This window comes from Anomaloglossus baeobatrachus, chromosome 4 (assembly GCF_048569485.1).
Source record: "Anomaloglossus baeobatrachus isolate aAnoBae1 chromosome 4, aAnoBae1.hap1, whole genome shotgun sequence".
In the NCBI taxonomy this organism is placed as follows: Eukaryota; Metazoa; Chordata; class Amphibia; order Anura; family Aromobatidae; genus Anomaloglossus; species Anomaloglossus baeobatrachus.
Window position 1 is genome coordinate 697,426,427 of NC_134356.1, and position 17,091 is coordinate 697,443,517.

The 17,091-nt window shown below is 49.2% G+C and overlaps 1 protein-coding gene across 1 annotated transcript in view; it reads right to left on the reverse strand.

The window, feature by feature from the left end:
• Window positions 1-4,531, reverse strand: part of LOC142303038 (alpha-N-acetylneuraminide alpha-2,8-sialyltransferase-like) — a 55,636-nt gene extending 51,105 nt beyond the window's left edge. The window contains exons 1-2 of the mRNA XM_075344137.1: window positions 4,430-4,531; window positions 3,801-3,940 (exon numbers count right to left, since the gene is read on the reverse strand). Coding sequence (XP_075200252.1) covers window positions 3,801-3,940; window positions 4,430-4,531 — 242 coding nt within the window. The remainder of the gene's footprint in view (window positions 1-3,800; window positions 3,941-4,429) is intronic.
• Window positions 4,532-17,091: the final 12,560 nt, after the last annotated feature.

Sequence of the window (17,091 nt, forward strand, 5' to 3'; positions counted from 1 at the left end):
ACTATGCCTTTATGGACCCCCAAATAGTTTGATGTACTCCACAATCCCACACACACACTATGTTTTCCAAGAGTGCCCTCACCAAAAGAAATACCTCACCATCATTCCCTCAGTGAAGAGATTCTGTCTGTGCACTGTCTGCAGCAGGAGCACAAAAGTGATGTCACTGTGACGCGCCCACTGGTGTCTGGGGGAATGACTCGTCACTGGGCCGATGTATGGGGTTGGGGATGTCACAGCGGCCAGGCCCGGTTGCGTGACCCCAGCAGTGTCAATAAAGATGAAGAGGTTATTTACAGGGGAGAAAATAAAGTTTGTCTTCGTGATGCCACCTGTGGTGTGCGACTAAGGTGGGAACCGCCGCTGCAAGAGGTTTCTTCTGAGGCAGATGGTAGTGCAGCTGGGCTGGTGCAGCTCTCCACAGGCAGAGCTCAGGCCCCAGGGATGTTGGGGGTGGTAGTCCACTGTATTGAAGGAACGCGGGAAGGATTGGACGACACAGCGGTTGGAGTTTAAGTTCTTTACTCACTGAAATGTCGCTGCCCTTGAGATGCCAGTCTCCACTGTGATGGGCCCCAGCCAATCCCGGATAGTTCGGAGGTCAGAGCTAGTGTTTGTTCCGTGAGTCCTTCCTTCTTGTGCTGTGTTGTGCGAGTTCCTTTGACCTGAAGCCACGTGGGGACGCGGGTCCTTGAACGGACCCTGTTCCTGTCCCGTATAGCAGGCAGCGTGAGTCTGTTATTGGTGCCGCTCTGTTGTCACGACTCCTGGCTCTGTATGCTGCTGTGCCCTGGGCACTTAAGGTGCATCAGAAGACTTGAAATCTTCCACCCGGTGGATTCTGCTGGCGGGACGTGAAGCTCCCACCAGCCTAGGGCTCCACACCCTGTGGTATGCGCTCGGTCATGAGGGAGCTATGTTGCAGCTCTCCCCTCAGCGACCGTGTTCTCCTACATCTCACTTGGTTTCTGGTCTGTCACTGTTCAGTGTCAGCGTCTAACTCCCACTGTCTGAATGTGTGTCTGTCGCCTTATCCCCTTTGTGAAGCTCCTCCCACCCGGGTTCCTGAACTAGTGAGCAGAGGTTCCACTACATTAGTGATGGCCACCCTCCAAATCTCTACCCTGGGACTACAGTGAGAGGGCATCTAACTGTGTGTTGTGGTGCATTGTGTTGGTTACCGGCAATGACTTCTTCTGTACCCGGGATGAATACTGCACCTCTGGTGAGATGCAGTACCCTGTAGCGACTGAAGCCTCAGGGGCACCACAACTGCAATTGATGCCAGTGTCAGCGCTCCATCATACAGCTACAGGCTTCCTTTTCCATCATTAGTACTACTGCTGGAAGTAGTAATCTGTGCAGCAGTAGTAGCAAACCTTGGACATAATTGGACCGTTCTGGCTCCGGAAAGTGTGCAGGTTTGAAGGCAGCAGACGGCATTTTGGAAGATCTGGCACATCACTCGTCTCAGTCATAAAAGGATGATGTTACCTCTTACAGTGACACCATCAGTTTGGGTCATTTGTCTGTCTGATCACACGTCACTAAGAGGAACAATTTTTGGACTGTTTTTTATTTGAAACATGAACTATGTGTCAATGCACTGTGCTATTAAATGGGCTGTTGGTTATTGTCAGGCTTCCTTCCATTTCTATGGTGAAGACATTTTGACACTACTAAGATTGTTTTTGTGTTAGAGATTAAAAGGTGTCAGATACAATCCAAAGAAACCTTAACCCTCCACTGGTGAGGTGGGATTTTTGTCATGCAACTGGTGATGTGCGTTTTCCTATACCCCAGTGTTTAGAAATCTCTAATTTTTACAGAAAATGCAAAGATCACGTTTGTTTTAATCGTTTTCTTATTGGCGATTGATTACACATGAGTATACCAATTTTTTGACACCCACAAGTATCGGAAAATGTAATAAATTGCTGATTCATACAGCATGTTCCAATGAATGCCAGCTGAACAAATATTTCCCTGGGGTGTTGCAAACCCCACCTCAGCAGTTGAGGGTTAAGGTGAGACATATTTTCAAGGCACTTGGAAAACCGGAGATTTACGGCCCAAATCACATTTTAATAACATTTTTCTATACGTTGCAAATTCGAATTTCAAAAGTTTCAAACATCTTTAATGACCATGAAAAGAATGAATTGTTTCCTTGCAGATTCATTTATTGAAATGAGAAAGTCTTTCCGAATCAAATTTTTCGAGATTGGACTAAAGGCTACTTTACACGCTGCGATATCGGTCCCGATATCGCTAGCGTGGGTACCCGCCCCCATCTGTTGTGCGACACGGACAAATCGCTGCTCGTGCCGCACAACATCGCGCAGACCCGTCACATATACTTACCTGCCCGGCGACGTCGCTGTGACCGGCGAACCGCCTCCTTTCTAAGGGGGCGGTCAGTGCGGCGTCACAGCGACGTCACTGAGCGGCCACCCAATAGAAGCGGAGGGGCGGAGATGAGTGGCCGGAACATCCCACCCACCTCCTTCCTTCCTCATAGCGGCCGGGAGGCAGGTAAGGAGAGCTTCCTCGTTCCTGCGGCGTCACACATAGCGATCTGTGCTTCACAGCGGGACAGCAACAACTAAAAAATGGCCCAGGACATTCAGCAACAACCAACGACCTCACAGCAGGGGCCAGGTTGTTGCTGGATGTCACACACAACAACATCGCTAGCAACATCGCTACTATGTCACAAAAGTTGTTCGTTAGCAGCGATGTTGCTAGCGATGTTGCTTAGTGTGACGGGGCCTTTAAGCGAGCGCACTGAAGATAACTCTATATTATGTGTGCGGAGTCTCTACACACAGTTGATGGGCATTTGACAATTTACTTAGTGCTACACTTGATACTTTTACACCTGGGTAAATAGTCGGATTATCCCTTACATTTATGTGTAAACATTTCCATTGTCTCCCTCGCAGAAGGTTTACATTGTGTCACCACATCCGGCACTTCAGTCTACAGTCTCTGATCTTCTCCATGTCCAAGTCATATGAACACTAAACCTGACGTCACACAAGTCGGGTTAATTATTCTCTTTTATTCATGTCTTAGCAGTCGTAAATTTTGGTGGTTTGTTGTGTGATCGTTGGAGAATAGTTTTCGCGGGTTTATCATATTCAGTAAAGATGTGTAAAGCCATGTGAATCCATAGTAAACCTTAACAAGTCTGTAAAGGTGGCTTTACACACTGCAACATCGCAAACGACATCGCTGTAACGTCACCGGTTTTGTGATGTAATAGCGACCTCCCCAGCGACATTGCAGTGTGTGAAACACATCAGCGACCTGGCCCCTGCTGTGAAGTTGTGATCGCTACAAATCGTTCAGGACCATTCTTTGGTCCTTTGTTTCCCGCTGTGCAGCAAAGTTTTAGTGTGTAAAGGGGACTTTACAGCGACTTCGTTAGCGACTTCCCTTTGAAAAAGCTGCTTTACAACGTCCCCAATGACTAGCTAGGTCGTTCTGCAGGTCCGGATCGCTGTTGCATCGTTGGCCAGGTTTGCCTGTTTGACAGCTCACCAGAGACTCACCAGAGACTTTGTAGCGATCCCGGCCAGGTTGGGATCGCTGGTGGGATCGCTAGAAAGTTTCAGTGCGTAAAGGGGCCTTAACTGTGAATTAACTCTGGTACCATGAAAAAAATTGCAAGTGATACCAACCTGCATGGAATCAATTTGACCCCATGGTATTAGACAAGGATTAGATAAAGATCCTCCAAGTGGGATAGGTCCTATCAAACCTCATGAATTCCCACCAGAGAAGTCTCTACTCACTTTTTCATGGTAGAATTTATTACCAGCGATTTCAGGTGCAGACATTCGACTTCCGGCAGCTCCATGTGTTTTCTCCTTGGCCTGTAACCAAGACCAGAAGATGGGTTACATCTATAGTAGCTGGGATCAATTTCATAACTCTAGCCAATAGAGCAAAGGGCAGAAGGGGCAAAATAGCAGAATCTCATATTGTAAAAACAGGTTTCCTAAATCACACAGACCTGGACGATAAATACAATAGTCCACATTTCACCACCCGTGGCTAAGGGTAGAGATGTGTAGTGTAATAAAAAGTTTAAAGATAACATCCTTAACTCTTTAGGATATTGGATATTAAAAAAATGTAATGATGACATCTGTGGTGGTGTATGGTGGAATAAAGGTTATTGATAGTACAGCCGTGGATCTAGGATAGTAAAAAAAGATAATTTTTTCATCTCTGGTGAACTAGGGTAATAAGAAGATTAAAGATAATAATACAGCTGGTTATGGTAATAAAAGAAGTGATAAAATACCTGGTGGTTTAGATACTAATAAGATCATGCTTGTCACCGCCCTAACCCATCTCTTCAGCCCATCATTAACCTCTGGTACCTTTCCTTCTACTTTCCATCATGTCACAATCACACCTTTACTGAAAAAAGCTGTCCCTCGATCCGACCTCTACATCCAACTATCACCCCATATCGCTGCTCCCGTTCACCTCCAAACTCCTTGCACAGCACATCCATGCTGAACTTTCTCCCACCTCTCATCTACCTCTCTCTTGGACAACCTGTCCTCACCATTTCACTAATACTGCCCTGACCGATATTACTAATGACTTACTGCCAAAGCTAAAAGACAATTCTCTACTCTCCTCCTTCTAGACCTGTCCTCAGTCTTTGACGACCTCTTCCTCCTATAAAGATCTTTTTTTCCCTCGGAGTTAGAGACTTCTCCTGGATCTCCTCATTAGAGATGAGCCACCCCCCTAGTGTTCGAGTTCGGTTCGTCGAACGGCGGGTGTGTTCGCCGAACGTTCGCCGAACACCTTCGAACCCCATTGAAAACAATGGCAGGCAAACAAAAACACATACAAACACATTATACATATACACATACAGTTAATAATAAACATTGCCATTATACATACAGGTCCCACGACGCGTCCTGCACTCTGACTACCGCCGCTTCTCCTTCCAATCATCACTGTGTACTCCCGGTAACCGGCACTGATGATAGGACCTTTCCGTGATGTTATAGCATGGGACCAGTCACATGTGTATTATCTCATTGGCTACAGACTGGTCACATGGCTATGACGTCATACTAGGTCTTGTCAGTGCATGTCGCCAGTATGCAGTGCTCGCCCAAAAATCTCCGTACTCAGTATACTCGACGAGTACCGGCGAGATACTCGGGCACATGCTTGGCTCCCCGTTCCTGCATGTCAGCGCTCTTTACAGAGTCAGCCCACATGCAAGGACTGGCTGCCACAGCCGGTGAATAGCAGCGCCAGGAATCAGGTGATCGGAGATCCCCGTAGCTATAGTAACCCGCCTGTCAGGTTACTATGGCAACGGTGGCAGCAGTGACATCACCGCTTACAAACCCGCAGCTTCTGCTCACTCACTGAGTGATTAGACTGCACGGGGGAGCAGCGTTCTTCCTCCCATGCAGTGCTGTCTGATGTAGCAGAGCTGCATGGGTTGAAGGGGAAAGAAGACAGAAGACCAGGATCATGGAGGGGTGAGAGGGAGTAATAAACATGGAGTCTCTAAGTGTGTCTGTGTACTTATTTCTATTAAAGTATTTTTTCTCTGTGTGGTGTGTTTTTTTAACCCTTTATTGGAGATTCTAAATGGCCGGATAAAACTTGCCTGACATTTAGAATCTCTGGCTTAATACTAGCTAGTAAAGCAAAGCTAGTATTAACCCCTTATTACCCAGTGAGCCACTCTGCATCAGGGCCGCTGCAAGAGTTGGACACAGCGCCAGAAGATGGCGCTTCTATGAAAGTGCCATTTTCTGGGGCGGCTGCGGACTACAATTCACAGCAGAGGGGCCCAGAAAGCTTGGGCCAACCTGTGCTGCAGATTCCAATCCCCAGCTGCCTAGTTGTAACTGGCTGGATACAAAAATGGGGCGAAGCCCATGTCATTTTTTTTTTTTTTTTTTAATTATTTCATGAAATTCAAGAAATAATTAAAAAAAGGGCTTCCCTATATTTTTAGTTCCCAGCTGAGTACAAATAGGCAGCTAGGGGTTGGGGGCAGCCTTACCTGCCTGCTGTACCTGGCTAGCATTCAAAAATATGGCGAAGCCCACGTTTTTTTTTTGTTTTTTTTTTTTTAGTTTTTTGGCAAAAAAAATCAAAAATGCTTCCCTGGATTTTCCATTGCCAGTGAAGGTAACACCAAGCAGTGGGGGTTAGCAGCCATTAGCTGCTTGGATTACCCTTAGTTAACAATACAAAAAATGCAGCGTGAGCCCACGTATTTTTTTTTTAAATTATATATTTAAATAACTAAAAAAATTGTGCTTCCCTGTATTTTGATTGCCTGACATCACAGTACTGTATAAATAAATCATTAAAAAAAATGACGTAGTGCTCCACGGTATTTTTGATTCTCAGCGCAGATAAGACAGACAGCTACGGGTTGTCACCCCCATCTGCCTGGCGTTACCTTGGCTGGCAATCAAAATACAGGGAAGCCCATTAATTTTTTTTATTTAAAAGAATAGTTAAAAAAAAAATGCGTGGGCTCCCACCATATTTTGATCGCCAGTCAAGTAAAGCCAGGCAGCTGGCAGGCAGCTGGGGGATGGGATTCTTGACAGCCCACAGCCACCCCTGGAAATGACGCATTGTTTCTTAGCGCCATTTCCAGGCACTTTATCCGGCTCGTCCAGCGGCCGTGATGGCGGTGGCTCGCTGCGTAATAAAGGGGTTAATACCAGATTTGTATTCTCAGATGGTACTAAGCCCGAAATTCATGGCGTCACACCAATATTAGACATGGACACCATGAATTTCTAGTAAAGATAAAAAAACAACACACAGAAAAATATTGTTATTAGAAATAAAACACAACACAATTAGTGACTCCATCTTTATTGAACTAAAGAACCCCCCCCCACTCCGCTGTAGTCCTGGATCGAGGATCCTGCGATGTCCAATCCGGATCCAATATCATCTGATCGGTTTGCTGAAAGGCAAAGAGATCAGATGATGTGTCACGTGTCCAAGGACCTGAATCACACGACACATCAGCTGATTGAATAAAAGCCATTTATACAATCAGCTGATGCATCAGTAGAAAAAAAAAAACTACACACTTCTGTGCAGACTCCCATCCGATCGCTGCAGGACCCAGCAGTAATCAGCTGATGCGGTCACCTGAAAGCATCAGCTGATAGTTTAAGCCGGCCGGTAAAAAGCCGGCCTCACCCTTGGACTAATACGATTAGCTGATGCCGTCAGGTTACCGCATCAGCTGATCACTGCCAGGTCCTGCAGCTATTGGACGTGTCCCGAGAGTCTGCAAACAGGTGAATATGATATATTTTTTTCTACTGTTCACTTTTGATTTTGCAGCTGCTTCCACCTCCTGTCTGTACATGGCGCCGGACGGGAGGGGGAAGCAGCGGTGGCGGTACCGGGAGGATCCACTCTTCTGTGTTTACCAACACAAGGAATCCTCTTCCTGTACACGTGATTGTACTACCCACCCCTTGCGTTTATAGCTGCGTTTATAGTCATAGAAACGCTTAGGATAAGTTCACACACTGTGGGTTTTTTTACGCTGCATTTTTGTGCGTTTTTTCCCACACAAAAAACACACAAAAACGCAGCATCTTAAAAAAAGTATCAAAAAATGCATTTTTTTGCGTTTTTGGCTGCGTTTTGCTGCGTTTTTGCTCACTGCATTTTATGCGTTTTTAAAGATTGTTGAAAAAAAATAAAAAGGTCTGATGTCATTTCCTTCTTCAATATGTTCTTCATTCTCCACTAGTGTATGCAGGAGAGCAGACAGCTGAAGAACGACAAGGCTCAGCATGCTGCATCCAGGACTCTATGCTGGAGGGAGAGTCGGGGGGAGCAGAACTACAAGGCTCAGCATACTTCATCCACTAGTGTATGGAGGACACCAGACAGCAGCTTCAGAACTACAAGGCTCAGCATCCTCCATTCAGGACTGTATGCTGGAGGGAGAGGCAGGGGGAGCAGAACTGCAAGGCTCAGCATGCTCCATTCACTAGTGTATGCAGGAGAGCAGACAGCAGCTGTAGAACTACAAGGCTCAGCATACTCCATCCAGGACTGTATGCAGGAGTTTTTTGCCCCTCCCCCAAAAAATGATGTGAGCTTTGCCATATTTTTGTATGCTAGCCGGGTACAGCAGGCAAGTACGGGCTGCCCCCAATCCCCAGCTGCCTATTTGTACCCGACTGGGAACCAAAAATATAGGGAAGCCCCTTTTTTTTTTCACGAATTTCATGAGATAATTAAAAAAAAAAATGACGTGGGCTTCGCCCAATTTTTTGTGTCCAGCCAGGTACAACTAGGCAGCTGGGGATTGGAATATGCAGCGCAGGGTGCCCAAGCTTTCTGGGCATCCCCTCTGTGAATTGAAGTCCGCTGCTGCCCCAGAAAATGGCACTTTCATAGAAGCACTATCTTCTGGCACTGTATCCAACTCTTCCAGCTGCCCTGGTGACGGGTGACTCGCTGGGTAATAATGGGGTTAGGGCTACCTGTGTATTATCAGCTGACCCTAAGCCTGAAATTCATGGTGTCACATCAATATTAGACATGGCCACCATGAATTTCTAGTACAGATAAAAAAACACAACACAGAAAAATATTTTTATTAGAAATAAAACACAACACAATTAGTGACTCCATCTTTATTGAAATAAAGAACCCCTCTCCGCAGTAATCCTGGGTAAAGGGTCCTGCACCGTCCAACCCGGATCCAATATCATGTGATCGGTTTGCTGGAAGGAAGGCAAAGCGATCAGATGATGTGTCAGGTTCAAGGGCCTGAATCACATCACACATCAGCTGATTGTATAAACGGCTTTTATACAATCAGCTGATGCATCAGTGCAAAACAAAACCTACTCACTTCTGTGCAGACTCCTGTCCAATCGCTGGAGGACCCAGCGGTAATCATCTGATGAAATCTCCTGATGGCATCAGCTGATAGTTTAAGCCGGCGGGGCGGTAAAAAGCTTGCCTCACTGCTGGACTTATACTGTCAGCTGATTCCATCAGGTGACCGCATTAGCTGATCATCGCCAGGTCCTGCAGCCATCGGAGGGAGTATGCACACAGCCAGAGCAGGGGTGGTGGTACCGGGAAGAGGAGCTGAGAGCGTACATGTTGGGAGTCTGCAGACAGGTGAATATGAGATTTTTTTTTTCTACTGTTCACTTTTGATTTCGCAGCTGCTTCCACCTCCCGCTCTCGGCCATGGCGCCACACGGGAGCGGACATGGTGCCGGACGGGAGGAGGAAGCAGCGGTGGCGGTACCAAGAGGATTCACGCCCTTGTGTTTACCAACACAAGGATTCCTCTTCCTGTACACGTGATTGTACTACCCAAACATTGCGTTTATAGCTGTACTTATAGTCATAGAAACACTTAGGGTCCCGTCACACATAGTGACGTACCAACGATCCGACCAGCGATTCTACCTGGCAGGGATCGTTGGTGCATCGCTACATGGTCGCTGGTGAGCCGTCAATGAGGCAGATCACAATAGCGACTAGCCACCAGCGATTCGTGCAACGATGCTGTGCTTTGTAACCAGGGTACACATCGGGTTACTAAGCAAAGCGCTTTGCTTGGATACCCGATATGTACCCTGGTTACCAGCGTACGCCGCTCTCAGGCTGCCAGCGCTGGCTTCCTGCACACGTAGCTGTAAAAAGCTACAGTTACGCTTTTGGCGATCGAACCATTATCGAACAAAACCTCAAACTCTCGAACGTTAAGCAAATTGTTCGAGTTTGTCGAACGACTCGAACATTGTCAAAAACAACTCGAATTTGAAATTGGCGAACGGTTCGATTCGAACAACACTCATCTCTACTCCTCATATCTTTCCAACCGCACTTTTAGAGTCTCTCACTCACACATTACCTCTTCATCCTTTCCTCTCACAGTTGATGTCCCTAAAGGTTCTGTTCTTTGGACCCCTTCTCTTCTCCATCTATACCTTTGGCCTGGGGAAACTCAGAAAGTCCCATGGCTTCCAGTACTACCCATACACTGATGATACTCTCTGGGCTTTCTGGCCCAGATGTCACCTTTCTGCTGTTCAGAACCAAAAAATGTCTATCAGCCATATCCTCCTCCTTCTCCTCTCATTTCCTAAAACCCAATGTGGGCAAAACTGAACTCATCATCTTTCCTCCATCTTACAAATCTCCCTACTGGATTTGCCTATCACAATAAATAACATTATGCTCTCGACTGTACCGGAAGTCTGCTGCCTCAGAGTGACCCTCGACTCTGCCTTATCCTTCATACTATTCTCCCAATCTCTCACCACCTCCTGCCGCCTCCAGCTCAAAAATATTTCAAGAATCCATCCTTTCCTCAACTCTGAATGTACTGAAATGTTAGTACATGCCCTCATCATCTCCTGTCTCAATTCCTGCAACATCCTCCTTTGTGGCCTCCCTGGTAACACTCTCGCACCTCTCCAGTCCATCATTAACTCTGTTGCCCGACTGATCCACAACTCTCCTTTCTACTCCATCACTGTAAATCTTTTTAAGCCATCCATAATTTGTCTCCTCCGTATATCTCCAAACTAATCTCCCGATATCTTCCAACATGTAATCTCTGGTCCTCCCAAGATGTCCTTCTCTCCTCCACACTTTTACGTTCCTCACCCAATCACCTACAAGGCTTCTCCTGAGAATCCCCTGTCCTCTGGAGTTTTGTGCCCCCAACACATCCAATTATCTACCACACTCAGAACTTTCAGATGCATCTTGAAAACCCATCTCTTCAAGAAATCTACAGCCTGCAATGACCCCGCTGCCTCTTTCTGACCACCGGAGCTGCCGAACCCACCACCAACCTATTGTATCCTTCCCCATCATCCTGTCGAGTGTAAGCCCACAAGAGCAGGGTTCTCTCCCCTCTTTACCACTCTGTCGTTGTTAGTTTATTCACTGAAATTTATATTTGTATTTTGTGTGTAGTCCTTTGACATGTACAGCACCATGGAATCAATGGTGCTCTAATAATGAATTAATAATAATAATGTGAAGATGTAATCTCCAGAAGAAAAGGGAGATGCTCCTTGACAAGATTTTTTATGAACATGAAAAATGATGGTTAACTATTAGACTAAATAAATAATATGGCCTGTAATTTGGATTAGACTATTACATTATTGCATTCAATACTCTGTATCCAATTGTGTCTACCATTATATTGTGCTTATATCAGGAGGTAACGCATTCTCAGTGTGAACAATGGGCCCAATGGAAGGCGATGCCTGTCTCCCAGTGTGGGTATATTAGGCACGTCAGGAGGCAATACCTTTTTCCTAGTGTGTATACTGGCACATCTGGAGGCAATTCCTTTCTCCCAGTATGTATGCTGGGCACATCTGGAGGCAATACCCTTTTCCCAGTGTGAGTACATTGGGCACATCTGGAGGCAATACCCTTTTCCCAGTGTGAGTACATTGGGCACATCTGGAGGTAATACCTTTTTCCCAGTGTGAGTACATTGGGCACATCTGGAGGTAATACCTTTTTCCCAGTGTGAGTACATTGGGCACGTCAGGAGGCAATACCCTTTTCCCAGTGTGAGTACATTGGGCACATCTGGAGGTAATACCTTTTTCCCAGTGTGAGTACATTGGGCACGTCAGGAGGCAATACCCTTTTCCCAGTGTGAGTACATTGGGCACATCTGGAGGCAATACCCTTTTCCCAGTGTGAGTACATTGGGCACATCTGAAGGCAATACCCTTTTCCCAGTGTGAGTACATTGGGCACATCTGGAGGCAATACCCTTTTCCCAGTGTGAGTACATTGAGCACATCTGGAGGCAATACCCTTTTCCCAGTGTGAGTACATTGGCCACATCTCGAGGCAATACCCTTTTCCCAGTGTGTATACTGGGCACATCTGGAGGCAATACCCTTTCCCAGTGTGTATACTGGGCACATCTGGAGGCAGCACATTTCTTCCAGTATCTGTACAATAGGCAACAAATCAGGCAGCGCATGTCTTCCAGTATCTCTACACTGGGCACAATGGAAGGCAACGCATTTCTCACATTGTGTATACACTGGAAACATTGGGAGGCGATGCACTAGGAAGGGAGAAGACAAATGTATCCAATATGGGCAGCACTGACTGATCATCTTTCCTCATCTCACCTATCTTCCCTACTTGATCTCTCTGTCACAATAAGTAACACCACGCTACAGTCCTTTCTTGCTCTTGGGAACGTTAGATCGTTTTTAATAAAGCTCTCTACCATGGGCACAATGCGATTCCGCATCTTCGTCAATCTTAGAAAATATAGCCAGAGCTTATCTTCTCTATCTGACGCATTGGAATTCCCGCCCGAGACACTTTCTCCATCTCATGTTCTCTGTTCCGTCCAGGCCCATTACCTCTCTGCTAGGCATTCTGTCCATGGACCCATCTTTGGTTGACCACTTTGTACTTCCATACGTTTTCCTCTCTATTTACTCAGGATCACGCAATCAACTATCTTGTCTCCATTCATGTCAGGGACAACCAGTGAAAAGAGAAAAGGGTTTGGCACTGTGTTAGCCAGCTGAAAAATGACTGATTGCTCTCAGTGAGAGAAACAAAATTATAATTTTGTAGTTGTGATACCTTTTAATGGCTAACTAAAATAAAATAGGATGTTATAAAGCAAGCTTTCCAGACTTCTCAGGTCTCTTCATCAGGCATGATATGACAAAATATCTGAAGAAACACATATATACACAAATAGTGCAGAGAGATGCATAATAAAAGGGCATTTAAATAAACAAACACTGAGCTTAGAGAATGAATCCTTAATTAGCTTTGATTAGTGGTGTGAACGTTTTACTGTCCCAATATCCATGTAGGATCCTCTGGTGCACGGTCTGGTGCCCTCAGTGTCTGAAGCAGACCTCTTAGAATTTGTAGTGGGTCATAAATCTGTGGCGCCCTAGACAAGCCAGGGGCCACAGAGAACAACACCAGCACACCCCACACTCCCGGTCAGGCACACCAAAGTCAGACACAAACCCTTGTTGCTTTCCTCCAGGGGCTGATGTCCACACCAGGGGGTGGGCCAGGCGGTTGGCCCCGCCCACTGAGGAGTTCACAGTCCTGGAGGTGGGAAAAAGAGTCAGTAGAGTGTTGGAAGTGAAAGTGGAAGGAGGGAAGTGGTGGTAGAGGAGACTGAAGTTGGTCCGGGTGTGTGGCCCGGACAGATCAGCAAGGTTGGCAGACGGTGGTGACCGTCTGCAGGAGTGGCCTATTGGAGCTAACCGTAAGGACCGTGGACGGGCGGTGGCCCGGCGGTACCGGACCGGTACGCAAAGAGAAGCCAGCAGCATCCGGCAGGGGCTTACGGACCCCGGCAAGGCTAGGAGTCGCCGTGAATTTTCCAGATCCGTTAGCGAAGGGAACCTCCTGGGTTTCCCAGCAGCCAAGTCCCGTGAGAAGGCAACCGTCCAACCGAGAGAGGGAAACACAGTCACCGCCAAGGCTAAAGTTCCCAGGGCCAGAGCCTGCGGGCAAAAAGGGCTCCTTCGGCAACTATCCAAGCTGGGGAGCGGGTTACCGGTGGGAACCCATTGGAACCGTTACACTACATAGGTGCAGGGAAAGACAGTCACCATCAACCTGCCGGGAGAACAACACCGCAGCCGTCTGTGGGACCCGTCCATCCAGCCGTGCGTTTTACCGAGAACTGTGTCCTCATCATTGGCTGAGTGAGTACCACCGTGTCGTGCGGCACAGCACTGCCCCCACGACCCTGCACCTCACCAGGCCCCGTAACCCGCCTGCCATCCATCCCTACCCCATCACCGGGCCCCGGGACAACCAACCCTCTACCCACAGAGGGGAGAACTAACATCAAAGCTGTTCCCTGTCACCGCTCCCGGGATCCCCGTCCAGAGCAGCGGTGGTGTCACCAACTTCACCACAACCGTGGGTGGCGTCACGGACAATAACCAAATCCCCACAATCCAATCAAACCCACCCTTTTCACTCACGGGCGAGGAGCGCCGCTAGAGTCCCCGGGATCCGGCCCACCGCTCGAGCCACCACCGAGCAGCAGCGGCAGCAGCAGTCGGACCCGAGCAGTGGGAGAGCGCAGCGTTCCCTCCTCCGCCCGCGACAACTTGGCGTCACGATTAGGATCCTACCGCTCTGCCGTCTGGTAGAGGTGCGCCTTGTTACCGCCGGAGGTGTCCGGCCGGAAAATTTGAGAAGCCGCCATCTTGGGCGTGAAGAATTCCCGCTCGAGCATCTCCTCGAGTAGTGGAGGTGCGAAGGCCAAAACCCCGCCCCTGTAGAGGAGGAGTCGGAAAGAGACTAAGGGGGACTGATGGCGTCTGGCCGCATGTAGCCCGCGGCTATAAAAGTAGAGACGCCATGACTCTGCGGCGATACTGGGTTCCTGGAAGACCTCATTGCCAAGATGCACAGTCCGACTACCAACGATGATGCTTCCACGCCCGGCACGGCGATGTGGCTGAGAGACCGGACCGCCCCGCTGAGTAACCGTCTGCAAGCCCACATGCAACTCCTCCTGGAGGAGTGGGAGACCGACATGGCGGACGTGGTGGCTGCTATGTGGAGTCGCGAGGTGGAAGAGGATTTGGAAGGGAGGGTGAGTGACCCACGCCCCTGTACCCCTAGTGGGTCGGTCATCGCGGCCGAGGGACCCGGTCCATCCCCGCTCGCCCTGCCTCCTCCCCCACTACCCGTATTAGCTGCTGCCGCCCCGCCACTAGGCCCGCTACCCGTTCAACCGGTAGCGATACCCTGCCAATCCGCCTCGGCGGACCGACTGGCTGCAGACACGCGGAGCCGGCCTGAAGCACCCCTGTGGGAACCGCCAGGATCGCAGCCCCTTAGTGAAGACGTATCAGAAGCCCCGGCCAGGATGGCACCAGGCGCTGTGCCCGAGCCCGGGACCGTGGAGTGGATGAAGGCCAGAATAATAGAGTTCAACCAACGCCAGCAGAACCAGATATGCCTTATGATGGAGCAGTGGACCAATGAGGTGGAGATGCTGATTGCGACTGCCCCGATGTACGGGATGGGAACAGATGTGACGGAGCCAACACTTGATCCATGTCCCTATGTCCTACCAGGACAGGCCACTGCGGCTCAGGGGCCCGGCCCAGTCTCGACCCACGCATCGCCCTTACCATTACTTATGGGGCGCCTCAGCGTGAACCCACCTGACCTACTGCCCCACACTACTGCAGAAGAATCTGAGGTGCTGGATACTGGAAGCCAGGAGGCTGCGGCAGCTGGCGGCGACCCGCCTGACGCAGAGACAAGTGATAGTGACTCCATTGACTCCAGCTCTGGTGCTGAGCTCACCCCTGAAAGTGAGGCGGCAAGTGAGCGTCTCCGCTACGTGGGAGAAAAGGTGGTTTATTACACCCCGTGCAATGGTGGAAACGGATACCGGGCACCCCTTTTACAGCAGGCCTGTCACTGCATGTTTGATATGCTGGTGGCGGAGGATGAGGCCGATGCCGAAGAATCAGAGTGATGGCAGCAGAGTCCCATTGCAATTGTCCCCCGTTGGGACCATCAGTGTTGACAGTACCGTTTAAAAGTTGTGAATGAAAAAGAATGATTACCGTGAAGTTCACCTGATTGTCAGCCTGATTGAGACCGGTCGTTGCCGGCACCGTTGTCCCCGTGGGGACTGTCTACAAGTTTTACATAAGGGACTCCTTATGGACAAGCCTGAGAACTAGCAAGGCTACCACGAACTTGTGGCTTGTAAATAATTATGTTTCATGGCTTTCATCGTTGCCGCCTCCGGAGAGGCAGATTGGAGGAAGGGCCCGCAGTAGAGCAGGCTGGGGCCCAGCCACCACCGGAACCGGTGGCGATCCCCTGGGGGTTTCAGGGGTGCCCCATAGACGTGGGTCCCCGGAAAAGGACAGAACCCGCTCAGGCAACTTGTGCTGGACTGGGGTCAACGGGTGCTGCCTTTTTGCTTAGGGGCAGCATTAGGGACAGGTTGCTTGGGTGGGAGAGAGCGGAAGCCGTTACCGTTTGCAACGTTAAAGTAAGAGTACCTCCCGATGTGGGAAGATGTTATTTTAATTGTAATCTCTGTTTTACCATTTAGCTTTTCAGTTGTGAAAATAAAACCGGTGATGGACGGGCAGCCCGCGGACGGTCTGCATTTTACTAAGGGGGAATGTGGCACCCTGGACAAGCCAGGGGCCACAGAGAACAACACCGACACACTACACACTCCCGGTCAGGCACACCAAAGTCAGACACAAACCCTTGTTGCCTTCCTCCAGGGGCTGATGTCCACACCAGGGGGTGGGCCAGGCAGTTGGCCCCGCCCACCGAGGAGTTCACAGTCCTGGAGGCAGGAAAAAGAGTCAGTAGAGTGTTGGAAGTGAAAGTGGAAGGAGGGAAGTGGTGGTAGAGGAGACTGAAGTTGGTCCGGGTGTGTGGCCCGGACAGATCAGCAAGGTTGGCAGACGGTGGTGACCGTCTGCAGGAGTGGCCTATTGGAGCTAACCGTAAGGACCGTGGATGGGCGGTGGCCCGGCGGTACCGGACCGGTACGCAAAGAGAAGCCAGCAGCATCCGGCAGGGGCTTATGGACCCCGGCAAGGTTAGGAGTCGCCGTGAATTTTCCAGATCCGTTAGCGAAGGGAACCTCCTGGGTTTCCCAGCAGCCAAGTCCCGTGAGAAGGCAACCGTCCAACCGAGAGAGGGAAACACAGTCACCGCCAAGGCTAAAGTTCCCAGGGCCAGAGCCTGCGGGCAAAAGGGGCTCCTTCGGCAACTATCCAAGCTGGGGAGCGGGTTACCGGTGGGAACCCATTGGAACCGTTACACTACATAGGTGCAGGGAAAGGCAGTCACCATCAACCTGCCGGGAGAAACAACACCGCAGCCGTCTGTGGGACCCGTCCATCCAGCCGTGTGTTTTACCGAGAACTGTGTCCTCATCATTGGCTGAGTGAGTACCACCGTGCCGTGCGGCACAGCGCTGCCCTTGCGACCCTGCACCTCACCAGGCCCCATAACCCGCCTGCCATC